The sequence below is a fragment of the Nerophis lumbriciformis genome, linkage group LG15 (assembly GCF_033978685.3).
Source record: "Nerophis lumbriciformis linkage group LG15, RoL_Nlum_v2.1, whole genome shotgun sequence".
Classification (NCBI taxonomy): domain Eukaryota; kingdom Metazoa; phylum Chordata; class Actinopteri; order Syngnathiformes; family Syngnathidae; genus Nerophis; species Nerophis lumbriciformis.
Genome location: NC_084562.2, coordinates 5,772,501 through 5,785,560, shown reverse-complemented (window position 1 = coordinate 5,785,560; position 13,060 = coordinate 5,772,501). Strand labels below are relative to the sequence as shown.

Below are 13,060 nucleotides of genomic sequence, written 5' to 3'. Positions count from 1 at the left end.
AGGTCTGGACTACAGGCAGGCCAGTCTAGTACCTGCACTCTTTTACTATGAAGCCATGTTGATGTAACACGTGGCTTGGCGTTGTCTTGCTGAAATAAGCAGGGGCGTCCATGGTAACGTTGCTTGGATGGCAACATATGTTGCTCCAAAACCTGTATGTACCTAACAGCATTAATGGCGCCTTCACAGATGTGTAAGTTACCCATGTCTTGGGCACTAATACACCCCCATACCATCAGAGATGTTGGCTTTTCAACTTTGCGGCTATGACAATCCGGATGGTTCTTTTCCTCTTTGGTCCGGAGGACACGACGTCCACAGTTTCCAAAAACAATTTGAAATGTGGACTCGTCAGACCACAGAACACTTTTCCACTTTGTATCAGTCCATCTTAGATGAGCTCAGGCCCAGCAAAGCCGACAGCGTTTCTGGGTGTTGTTGATAAACGGTTTTCGCCTTGCATAGGAGAGTTTTAACTTGCACTTACAGATGTAGCGACCAACTGTAGTTACTGACAGTGGGTTTATGAAGTGTTCCTGAGCCCAGGTGGTGATATCCTTTACACACTGATGTCGCTTGTTGATGCAGTACAGCCTGAGGGATCGAAGGTCACGGGCTTAGCTGCTTACGTGCAGTGATTTCTCCAGATTCTCTGAACCCTTTGATGATGTTACGGACCGTAGATGGTGAAATCCCTAAATTCCTTGCAATAGCTGGTTGAGAAAGGTTTTTCTTAAACTGTTCAACAATTTGCTCACGCAGTTGTGGACAAAGTGGTGACCCTCGCCCCATCCTTGTTTGTGAATGACTGAGCATTTCATGGAATCTACTTTTATACCCAATCATGGCACCCACCTGTTCCCAATTTGCCTGTTCACCTGTGGGATGTTTCAAATAAGTCTTTGATGAGCATTCCTCAACTTTATCAGTATTTATTGCCACCTTTCCCAACTTCTTTGTCACGTGTTGCTGGCATCAAATTCTAAAGTTAATGATTATTTGCAAAAAAAAAAAAGTTTATCAGTTTGAACATCAAATATGTTGTCTTTGTAGCATATTCAACTGAATATGGGTTGAAAATGATTTGCAAATCATTGTATTCCGTTTATATTTACATCTAACACAATTTCCCAACTCATATGGAAACGGGGTTTGTACATACATTGTGTGTAATAAATATTTATCTGACAAAAAGGGCATTAAACAAAAAAACAAACAAAAGACCGGACGGAAATCAAACTGTATAAAAAACCAAATACATTTTTCCACTAAGAAATAATGTGAGGTGAGATATTTATATATAGCAACTATACATTTTTAATGACTCTACATTGAGAAACCCATTATCTACGCCGGTGTGGGTGAAGTGTCTTGCCCAAGGACAGTGACTAGAATGGAGCAAGCTGGATTCGAACTAGGAATCCGCATGTTTCTGGCCAGCCGCTCTACCATATTGCCTGCTCAGTGGACCTTGTGGTTAGAGTGTCCGCCCTGAGATCGGTAGGTCGTGAGTTCAAACCCCGGCCGAGTCATACCAAAGACTATAAAAATGGGACCCATTTCCTCCCTGCTGGTTGGAATTAGGGGTTAAATCACCAAAATGATCCCCGAGCGCGGCCACCGCTGCTGCTCACTGCTCCCCTCACCTCCCAGGGGGTGGAACACAGGGATGGGTCGAATGCAGAGAATAATTGCACCACACCTAGTGTGACTATCGGTGGTACTTTAACTTTATATGTGTCACGGCATGTCAATTCCAAATTAATAACACAAAATATGTTTTTATGGAGCATAAATACAGTTTTACACATGAAATACATAATTTATTTCAGACACTTGATGGCAAAAGGCCACTGCACTTTCTACAAATTATATATAGATTAAAAAAAAATACATTAAAAAAGTGGAATAAAAGAGAAAAAAGGTCAAAGTAACTAGAAAAAGTGGCAAAGTTGACTCCAATAAAACAAAGTTGTTTTTTCTTTAAAGCTGTAATAACTCAAAAAATAATATTAAATCAAAATCAATGTTATTATGAAATATTGACCCATTCAAGGCTCCAATTACTTCACATTAGAAATTCCATTTTGAAATAGTTTTAGGGGAAAGTATTACATATATCGTGTGTTTGCCATGTTATAAATATTTATCTGACAAAAAGGGCATACAACAAAAAAAAACATGAAAATACAATACAAATTTTAATCGACAGATAGATCTGAAATTGATCTAGAGCAGTGATTATCAAATTGTGGTACGCTCGTCTTATGGAAGTCTGTAAATATGGACTGTATATGGAGCATCATTGTTGATGATGTTTGTGCAGGGAGTAAATAATAATAGATGGATTAAAATCAATGTTGTTATGAAATATTGACTTTTTAAATCAAAGTCCGCACATAAACTTTAGAGCTCTGTTGCTAACTAACAAACTGACTGCAAATACATATCCTCCTGGCGGAAGTAAAAAAAAGCATGTGTTCCAATTGGACCTAACAGAATATGTTAGCTGTATGTATAAATAATAATGTGAAAAAATACAATTAAAAATACACTTAATCTCAGGAAACCCTTATTTTTAAAATGTGGTGGAAAAACAACAACTCATAATCAATAATCAGTGTACTGTATTATGATGATATATATTACATATTCCTCGCCACATCGCACTTCAAATATTTCAGCTTCACCCCTTTTAAAATAATATTTTTTTTAAATAAATTTTTTAAAGCATGTTTTTAACCAATGGTCCAAAATTAAGCATTTTAACGCATAAAAATGGCCAAATAAACTAAAAATATCAATACTACAGTAGTATTGACAACTAGAGAAGACTAAACCAATCAGAGTGCGCTGTTCAGTATTGTGTCCACTGATTGGCTCAGCCTCAGACAGCACTACTATAATGGATTAAAAGAGTGCAAAGGTGCTAGTTCATGTCTAGAGGGCTCTCATAGCGGTAAAACCCATATTTAGAAGGTTGTAGAGAGGTTTGCAAACTCTAACTATGAAAATATTAAATTTATAGTTAATGATTCTTACTTCATGTATGGAACCAATTGAGGGACAACTCAAAATAGGCATATTTCAGACATAGTTGTAAATAGTGATTAATCATGATGAATTAATTTGTAGACTGTGATTAAGCAGATTGAAAAGTGTAATCATTTGATAGCCCCTAATCATGTTGTGATCATAATGTCCGTTTCTGGCTTAACCTATTTATTCTTTCAATTTTGACAGAAAAAATGTACTGCATGCAATTGCACATCGATCAAGCATTTTTTTGCTTATCAATTATAGCTTGTCACACCTTGACTTGCAATTTCAAAGCAAGTGATCCATCAATCTGTTATTTGAAAATATAATAACTAAACAATCATCTAAGTCAATTGTGTAGCGAGGCTATTATACGTTTATATTAATATATTCACTTTTAAAAGCAGGGGCAGCCATAACTGCCATGTGGCCCTTAAAAAAAAAACAGTTTGACACTCCTGATCTTATGAAAGTAATTAACATCATACTGGCGCCATCCTCTAATCAGCTGGTTTACCAGCATTGTTTACTTCTTTTGTTCGTTATTGTAAACAAGCTTGCAAAGTAATACAGGAAATGCAGAAGTACCCGAAAGAAACATTTTCTTAATGCTTTGTTGAGTAAAAAGACATTTGATTTCCTCACAAATCAAGAAGAAGATTCTCAACTGCTGTTTGTTTAAAAAAGTGTTTTTAAAACTCCCCTAGAAAGCAGCAACAGCAGTATGTGGCTCTAAATCTCAAGATTATTGTGTAATTTGGATATTAGGGGACATTGGAGTCCTGCAGGCATGCTAGGTCCAGCTCATTGAGTACCTAATAAAAATAGAATTCCAATTATCAAAATATTGAAAAAAATTATAGCACTCGCAACTTTCTTTGGCCCCATGGTGGATTACATTGCAGTTGTATTCAATAACAAAAAAGTACAGAGAGTGAGTCATCATCATGTGGGATTCTTTGTTTGGGTACACGATTCTGCAAAATGATGCGTTGGAAGACGGACTATTTTGCTAGAAGCAATTTTTGGTCGTACGATAACCAAGACTGTATAAGCAAAACACTCATGTATTGCAATACACTGTATTTTCCGACATTTTTTGCAGCTTAAAATCATAAAATGACAATATTTGAACAGTGATCATGCATCACAAGGACTAAAGATGATAATGTCCCATAGGTCAGTTGGTGCGAGTCACCTCCAACCAAGAGCCTGCATGAACACAAACGTTAGTAAGAGTCACTAAGTTGTATTTCTTTTTAGGGATACAGAAAAATGAAAGAATGCAGTGACAACACTTTGATCTTTTTTTTTTTCATTAAAGATGATATAAAGTAGGTCATTAATAAAGCTCTCAGATGAGCCAATCAGATTAATCACAATTGTGATTTTTACAATTATTTGCAGTAAATTATTTGTTTGAATGAATTAATTCAGCTCTAAAAAAAGACTCCAATATTTTGACACAAAGTTGATTTTATCTTTAAATATTTTTTAAATGCTTTACATGAATGCATGTCATTCTTTGGCTCAAAACTTGGCAAAAATTGTTATCCTAAGTACAGTCGGGGTTTATTTTGAAGTGAAATTTGTTTCCTCACCCATATTTGATCACTGACCGTATAACAACTTTCAGGAGCATGTGTGGACAAAATCCATTTTGTGATTAATCTGTGTTTATACATGATTAATGTGATAATTTTGTGTGATTAATTGCATGAGTTAATGCAAGGGTGTCCAAACGTCACATATTGAAACGTCTAAGCATGAGAGGGCCATTTGAATATTTTTTTCATTTTGTAAAAAAAAAAAAAATCTGAAAACAGACATGACAGCACTAGTGTCCAAAATGCGGCCTGGGGGCCATCTAGAAATAATATTACAAACAAAAAACATAAAAAACATAAAAAAGTGTAATAAAAAAAGCTTACATGTGAAATGTAATGAGAAAAAGTTGCAATGTTGACTCTAATAACACAAAGTTGCCATGCAGACTGTTTGTTTCTCTTTGAAGTTGTTGTTGCTCAAAATATAATAATGAATCAAAATCAAGGATGTTATGAATTATTGACCTATTGAAGGTTCCAATTACTTCACATCATATATTCCCCTATTTTTTTGAGGCAAATATTGCATATTTTGTGTGTTCGCCATATGAAAACAAAGCTTTCTCTGACAAAAAGGGTATAAAAAAACAAGTAAAAAATGTAATCGACAGATAGATCTGAAGTTGCTCTCAAGATTTCAGTGTTGAAAGTTAAAAAAATAAATAATATTAATTTATGACTTATTTTAAACACTTTGGTGTTTTGGTGGTGGTTAGTGGTGCCATTTTGGATTCCTGACAATTTTAGCGGGATTTTTTTTTAACAGTCCATCTATACATACATTTTCTACCACTTGTCCCTCTTGAGGTTGCGGGGGGGTGGGGGGGGCTGGAGACTATCCCAGCTGCACTCCTTGCGGAAGGCGGGGTACACCCTGGACAAGTCACCACCTCATCGCAGGGCCAACACAGATTGACAACATTCACACTCACATTCACACACTAGTCATTGTTCCAAAAAATTATAATGAATTAAAATCACTGTTTTATTGACCTATTTAAGGCTCCAACTACTTCAATCCATTTTGACATTTTTTGGGGGTGGGGGGGAAATATTGCTTAATTTGGGCTTTTGCCATAAAAAAAACTGACTTTTCTTTACTAAAAAGGTGGGCTGGGAATACTTTATGTCTATAGATAGATCTGAGGTTGATCTAGAGATTTAAGGGATGGAAAAAAAAAAAGAAAATTAAATATGACTTATTTTTTTAAATGTCAAGACTGAGAGAGACCCTTCCGGGTCCCCGGGGCCAAACTTGAGGATTGCCCTATAGGTAAAAATAAACCAATATATTGTATTGATTTTGAAAGTGAAAAATATCAAAATGGCCCTCACATGCTGTGATTTTTCAGTGTGCGGCCCTCAATGGCAAAGGTTTGGACGCCCCTGCGTTACAGTATTTTTATTCTTAAAGACAAAACTGTGTATCAGCTTTGTGTTATAGATGACAAAGCATATTATTATTACTTATTAGTAAGGCTGTCTAAAAGAACGAGTTAACTCATGTGATTAACCACAAAAATATAATCAAGTATTGTTGCAGATTAATCCCGCAGGTTGTTATATGGTCATCATGTGATCAGGTCAATGCATACGTCAGAGCATAGATGAGTGAGGAGACTCCGACTAGGTCAGTGGTTTTTAACCTGGGTTCGATTGAACCCTAAGGGTTCGGTGAGTTGGAGCCTCCGCCGCGGAGGTCAAGACACACCCAACTCATTGTGTAAACAAAAACTTCTCCCTATCGGTGTATAGAGTGTCCGCCCTGAGATCGGTAGGTTGTGAGTTCAAACCCCGGCCGAGTCATACCAAAGACTATAAAAATGGGACCCATTACCTCCCTACTTGGCACTCAGCATCAAGGGTTGGAATTGGGGATTGAATCACCAAAAATGATTCCCGGGCGTGGCCAACGCTGCTGCTCACTGCTCCCCTCACCTCCTAGGGGGTGATCAAGGGTGATGGGTCAAATGCAGAGAATAATTTCGCCACACCTAGTGTGTGTGTGACAGTCATTGGTACTTTAACTTTTAACTTAATTATGGATACCCCCAAACAATGTTCCCTCTATTTTTTCCATCTGATTTGCAGGTGTGTAATTTGTTGTGGTTCATGCACAGTTCATTAAAAAACATATAACATTGTCTTGAATTTGAAAAAAATAAAACATTTTATTTTTTACTAAAGAAGGGGTTCGGTGAATGCGCATATGAAACTGGCGGGGTTCCGTACCTCCAACAAGGTTAAGAACCACTGGACTAGTGTGATCGTTGACAAATTTTACTTTAAAATAATAATAATAATACCGTTACCAAAATTGAGCAAATAAATGAAGTATGCTCAAGTAAAACATTTTTTTAAAATGTTCCTTTGTGACATTCTAACAATAAAATGTCAATTGTGTCCAAATATATATATTTTTAGGTTAATTTAAATTATGCAATGTAATTTACTGTGATTAATCCGATTAATTCAAAAGTGTGATTAAAATAATTAATCATTTGACAGCGCTGCTTATTAGTAATAACATTTTCGCTTTTTCTTATTAAATGACATCGTTTCGCTCATTTTGTATAGTTTTTTTCTTTGTTGGATTTATTTTGATAATATGCTTTGGGCCAATAAAATTTGCAAAGGGCCACATGTTGGACACCCCTGAGGTAATGCATTAAATTTGATAGCCCTAGTCATTTTTTTTCATTCTCCACTCCACCTGACAACAGTCCGGAAAGCGACAAAGATAATTAAAGGGTATCTAGTAATACGTTGCACAATAACGACTTCATTTAACTTTTTAAAACAACGTTGAGAACTTGCTGCATTAGGTCCTGACGTTGAGCAACTCAAACATAACGTTGAAACAACATGCTTTTTGATGACGTTTAATCAATGTTGGGTTCTGACGTTGATTCGACGGTTGGATTTTGGTCGTTTCCCAACCAATATTCTACAACACAAATATATCGTTGCAACAACATGCTTTTTTGACAACGTTTATGTTGTGACGTTAATGTGACCATTGAAATTTGGTCATTTCCCAACCAACAACGTGGATCCAAGGTTGGACATCAACGTTGTCTCAATTTACAAATACCGTATTTTTCGGAGTATAAGTTGCACAGGCCGAAGATGCATAATAAAGAAGGGAAAAAACATATATAAGTCGCACTGGAGTATAAGTCGCATTTTTGGGGGAAATTTATTTGATAAAAGCCAACACCAAGAATAGACATTTGAAAGGCAATTTAAAATAAATAAAGAATAGTGAACAACAGGCTGAATAAGTGTACGTTATATGACGCATAAATAACCAACTGAGAACGTGCCTGGTATGTTAACGTAACATATTATGGTAAGAGTCATTCAAATAACTATAACATATAGAACATGCTATACGTTTACCAAACAATCTGTCACTCCTAATCGCTAAATCCCATGAAATCTTATACGTCTAGTCTCTTACGTGAATGAGCTAAATAATATTATTTGATATTTTACGGTAATGTGTAAACAATTTCACACATAAGTCGTTCCTGAGTATAAGTCGCAACCCCGGCCAAACAATGAAAAAAAACTGCGACTTATAGTCCAAAAAATACGGTACAACTATTTTGCAATGTTGTCTCAAAGTCAGTTTTAAAGGACATGTATGTATAATCAACGTTGTATCAATGTCTTGTGCCTGCTGGGTAAGACCTTGTCCAAGTGTACAAAGTAATAAGATGCCTCTTTTGGGTGTTTTGATCCAAAAAGAAGCAAGAAAGTGAATAATCCTAATGGACACTGGCAGGAACATCGCTGTGATGATTTATTAGCACGGATCTGTCTGAGGGTTTAGTGTTTGGGTGCAGCAAGTGTTTATTTTTCCGTCGCCAGAAACAACATCTCTGCAAATGAATGGTGACGGTCCCTGTGACGTCGCATGGCGCTTTTTTCCCCTATGAAAACTGCCACCCTTCTTCATATGTCATACTTGCATACATGCCTCAATGCATCACATGATCTATGCAGCAAGCTATACCATCATGTATCACACATGCAGACAGAAAAAAAACAAAAAACAATCAGCACTCATATTAACACTCAGTGCCAACAAATTTCGCAACTAAAGACCAAGAAATGCATTTGCTCCACCCAGTCATAACCCTTCAATTGAATAATGGGCCGCGCAAAGCTGCCAAGTGACTGTCACTTGAAGCAGAGGCACAATGGAAATGTTTGGACCGAGCCAATGGTGGTAAAACCAAAAAATTACACAATCATATTAAAATGTGCACATGGCGCTATAAAATGCACAATGCTGCATGCTAACAATAGTCATAGGGCAGTCCCTCCAGGGATTTGCTATGTTGTGATCGCGCAAATTCAACCCACCCGCGCAAATTATTGTCGCAACTTTGTCTTTGCCCAATGGCTGCAACGGCCCTGCACATTTTGACCAATCAGTGTCAGTTTTTCCAATTGAATTTGTCTCTGAGCGGCGTTCAAACGTGCTTAAACTTATGATTATTTTGTAGATGAAGCAGAAACAACAACATGTAATGTACATCAACTTTTCTTTGCGTAGCTCAGACCTACTTCCTGTTCCTGTCTACAGCGCTTCTGGGTAATGTAGTATATAAACATACAGCAACACCCTGGCATCAAAACTTTCTAGATTACATGTATTTATATATTTACTTACATTCATTTATCCAGGGTAAGGCAATTAAAGGCCTACTGAAATGCGATTTTCTTATTTAAACGGGGATAGCAGTTCGATTCGATGTGTCATACTTGATAATTTCGCGATATTGCCAAATTTTTGCTGAAAGGATTTAGTAGAGAACATCGACGATAAAGTTCGCAACTTTTGGTCGCTGATAAAAAAGCCTTGCCTGTACCGGAAGTAGCAGACGATATGCGCGTGACGTCACAGGTTGTGGAGCTCCTCACATCTGCACATTGTTTACAATCACGGCCACCAGCAGCGAGAGCGATTCGGACCGAGAAAGCGACGATTTCCCCATTAATTTGAGCGAGGATGAAAGATTCGTGGATGAGGAAAGTGAGAGTGAAGGACTAGAGGGCAGTGGGAGCGATTCAGATAGGGAAGATGTTGTGAGAGGCGGGTGGGACCTGATATTCAGCTGGGAATGACTAAAACAGTAAATAAACACAAGACATATATATACTCTATTAGCCACAACACAACCAGGCTTATATTTAATATGCCACAAATTAATCCCGCATAACAAACACCTCCCCCATCCCGTTCATATAACCCGCCAATACAACTCAAACACCCGCACAACACACTCAATCCCACAGCCCAAAGTACCGTTCACCTCCCCAAAGTTCATACAGCACATATATTTCCCCAAAGTTACGTACGTGACATGCACATAGCGGCACGCACGTATGGGCAAGCGATCAAATGTTTGGAAGCCGCAGCTGCATGCGTACTCACGGTACCGTGTCTGCGCATCCAACTCAAAGTCCTCCTGGTAAGAGTCTCTGTTGTCCCAGTTCTCCATAGGCCAATGGTAAAGCTTGACCGTCATCTTTCGGGAATGTAAACAATGAAACATCGGCTGTGTTATCCGGCACAACAGTCAGGAGGTGCATTCTATGGCGGGGGTGCGTTATCCGGCACAACACCTGCCGCAATACACCGCTTCCCACCTACAGCTTTCTTCTTTGCTGTCTCCATTGTTCATTGAACAAATTGCAAAAGATTCACCAACACAGATGTCCAGAATACTGTGGAATTTTGCGATGAAAACAGACGACTTAATAGCTGGCCACCATGCTGTCCCATAATGTCCTCTACAATCCGTGACGTCACGCGCAGACGTCATCATACCGAGACGTTTTCAGCAGGATATTTCGCGCAAAATTTAAAATTGCACTTTAGTAAGTTAACCCGGCCGTATTGACATGTGTTGCAATGTTAAGATTTCATCATTGATGTATAAACTATCAGACTGCGTGGTCGGTAGTAGTGGGTTTCAGTAGGCCTTTAAGAACAGAGTCGTCGCACTTGCAATGTCGACCGAGCAAACAGGCAGTATTTACACGTTAGAGATGTTGATGTGTGATGATAATCTCTCATTTACCAAAATAAAAGGACCACTATAGCGTTTAACAGTTCAAAAATGCTCTTAACGTGAATGTGTTGGAACATAAATTAATGTGTAAGATGGACAAAAACCTTTCAAGCGTAAAACATACACAGAGAATGCCTGCAGCTTGTGGTCGACAGAGCAGACAACGGACAGCAAGGAAGCCTACGGTTATAATTCATTCATTCATAAACGGTACAGTAATTCGACAGTGAACTCTGAGTAGGCGCGTTCACAGCCATCAAGTGTCACTTTTAAGTGTGTGGGATACAATGAGTAAAACATCAATACAGTACAGTAGTATTCAATGTTTTTGGAAAAAAATTAAGCCTCAAAACTTGCAACTTTTTGAAAAATCTGCCATAAAATATATATATATATATTTTTTTTTAAAATCCCGCAGGGACTGATTAGGTCCACCAGATGAACGCATCAAGCTAATTCGATCTAGTTTGGGTCGCATGTCTATGTTTTATCCATTGTTACCTTTAAACTCCCCAAATGATCTTCCAAACTAGAAAGGCAGCGTTTACATGTTAGAAATGTTGATGTGTGATGATAATCTATTAGATTTGTACGGTATGCCGGTACTAGTATAGTATCGCGGTACTAATGAATCAAAAACCGTACTATGCTCTGTTTGAAAAGTACCAGTTACATTGCTGGTTTTATGAGCAGAGGAGCATGTTCGGCAGCGCACAATCACGGAGTACTTACGAGCAGACACAGTGTGTAAACAGAAAAGGGAGAACGGACGCATTTTGGCCTAAAAACTGACGATTAAGGAGAACTTATAACACTGAAACGCCCTCAGGAAGAGGTGCTTTAAAACATGGCTAGCTAGCTAGCAGCAAACATCCATCAGCAGTCTGCAGTGTTTTAGCTACTTCTAAATCACTAATCCTCATCTCCATGGCGACAAATAAAGTAAGTTTCTTACAAGTATCATCCCTGCAGGACGAGGAATAGCTAAACATGCAAAAGCAAAAGCTAGCGCACCTGAATGTAAACAAATGCTATGGGTGGATCTACACCTAACATCCACAGTAATGATACCAAGTACAATTGTGTATTTAGTCGATACTACTATGATTGCATCGATATGTTTTATCGTCACAAAATCTTGTTTCCTTTTTTTTTAATTCATATTATGTTTATAAACTCAGTAAATATGAACCTGGACACGTGAGGACTTTGAATATGACCAATGTATGATTTGGTATCAGATCGATACCTAAATTTGTGGTATCATCCAAAACTAATGTAAAGTATCCAAACAACAGAAGAATAAGTGATTATTACATTTTAACAGAAGTGTAGATAGAACATGATAAAATAGAAAATAACCACATTTTAACAGTAAATGAACAAGTGGATTAATAATTATTTTTTACAGCTTGTCCCTCATAATTTTGACAAAATAATAGAATGATAAATGACAATATGTTACTGCATACGTCAGCAGACAAATTAGGAGCCTTTGTTGACAACATTGTTCTTCGATTGCAATAACAAACATATGTTTAATGTACCATACATTTTTTTGTAAAAATAAAGCCAATAGTGCCATTTTCTTGTGGTCCCTTTTTTTAGAAAAGTATTGAAAGGTATCGAAAAGTATTGAAATACATTTTATTGGTATCGGGACAACCCTATAATCTATTATGGTCTCTCATTAAGAAACAAAAATTACAACATTTTCTAAACATTTGCACTTTCACCTATTGTCTGCTTTTTGCAACGTCCTGGCATATCTCCCCCAAATATTGTCTCATTCCACGGTAAAAGTGGCCGCTAACAAGTTGTTTTGCAACAACATAGTTATACAGGACGGTTCTTTACCAGCCACGCCAAACAACAACAACACCCTTACTGTGACCACCCTCAGGGGGCATAAATAGAAATAAAACAATAACACGCGCTCGATCCCTGGTCTGACTTTCAGGTAAGGACACTTCCAGTCTGACAGACTCTGACTTGACTCCACTCTCCGACCATCCGACGATGGACGCCGGCTACCAGGCTGCGAAGGCGGCCTCTGATAGGTCGACGGGCGCCGATCTCGCCGGCCCCCACGACAAGGGCGACGGCGGCGAGAGCAACAAGGGCAAGAAGAGGCGCAATCGCACCACCTTCACCAGCTACCAGCTGGAAGAGCTGGAGAAGGTCTTCCAGAAGACGCACTACCCCGATGTTTACGCCCGTGAGCAGCTGGCCCTGAGGACCGACCTGACGGAAGCACGTGTGCAGGTAAGTCAAATTACTACTGAGTGTTTTAGTTTTCATAAGATCTAAGAAGAAACATTTATG

At 38.1% G+C, this 13,060-nt stretch overlaps 1 protein-coding gene across 1 annotated transcript in view; it reads left to right on the top strand.

Annotated features, from left to right (window-relative positions):
- Positions 1-13,060, top strand: part of LOC133616222 (homeobox protein aristaless-like 4) — a 49,340-nt gene that overhangs the window by 18,160 nt on the left and 18,120 nt on the right. Inside the window, exon 2 of the mRNA XM_061975389.1 lies at positions 12,696-13,000. Coding sequence (XP_061831373.1) covers positions 12,696-13,000 — 305 coding nt within the window. The remainder of the gene's footprint in view (positions 1-12,695; positions 13,001-13,060) is intronic.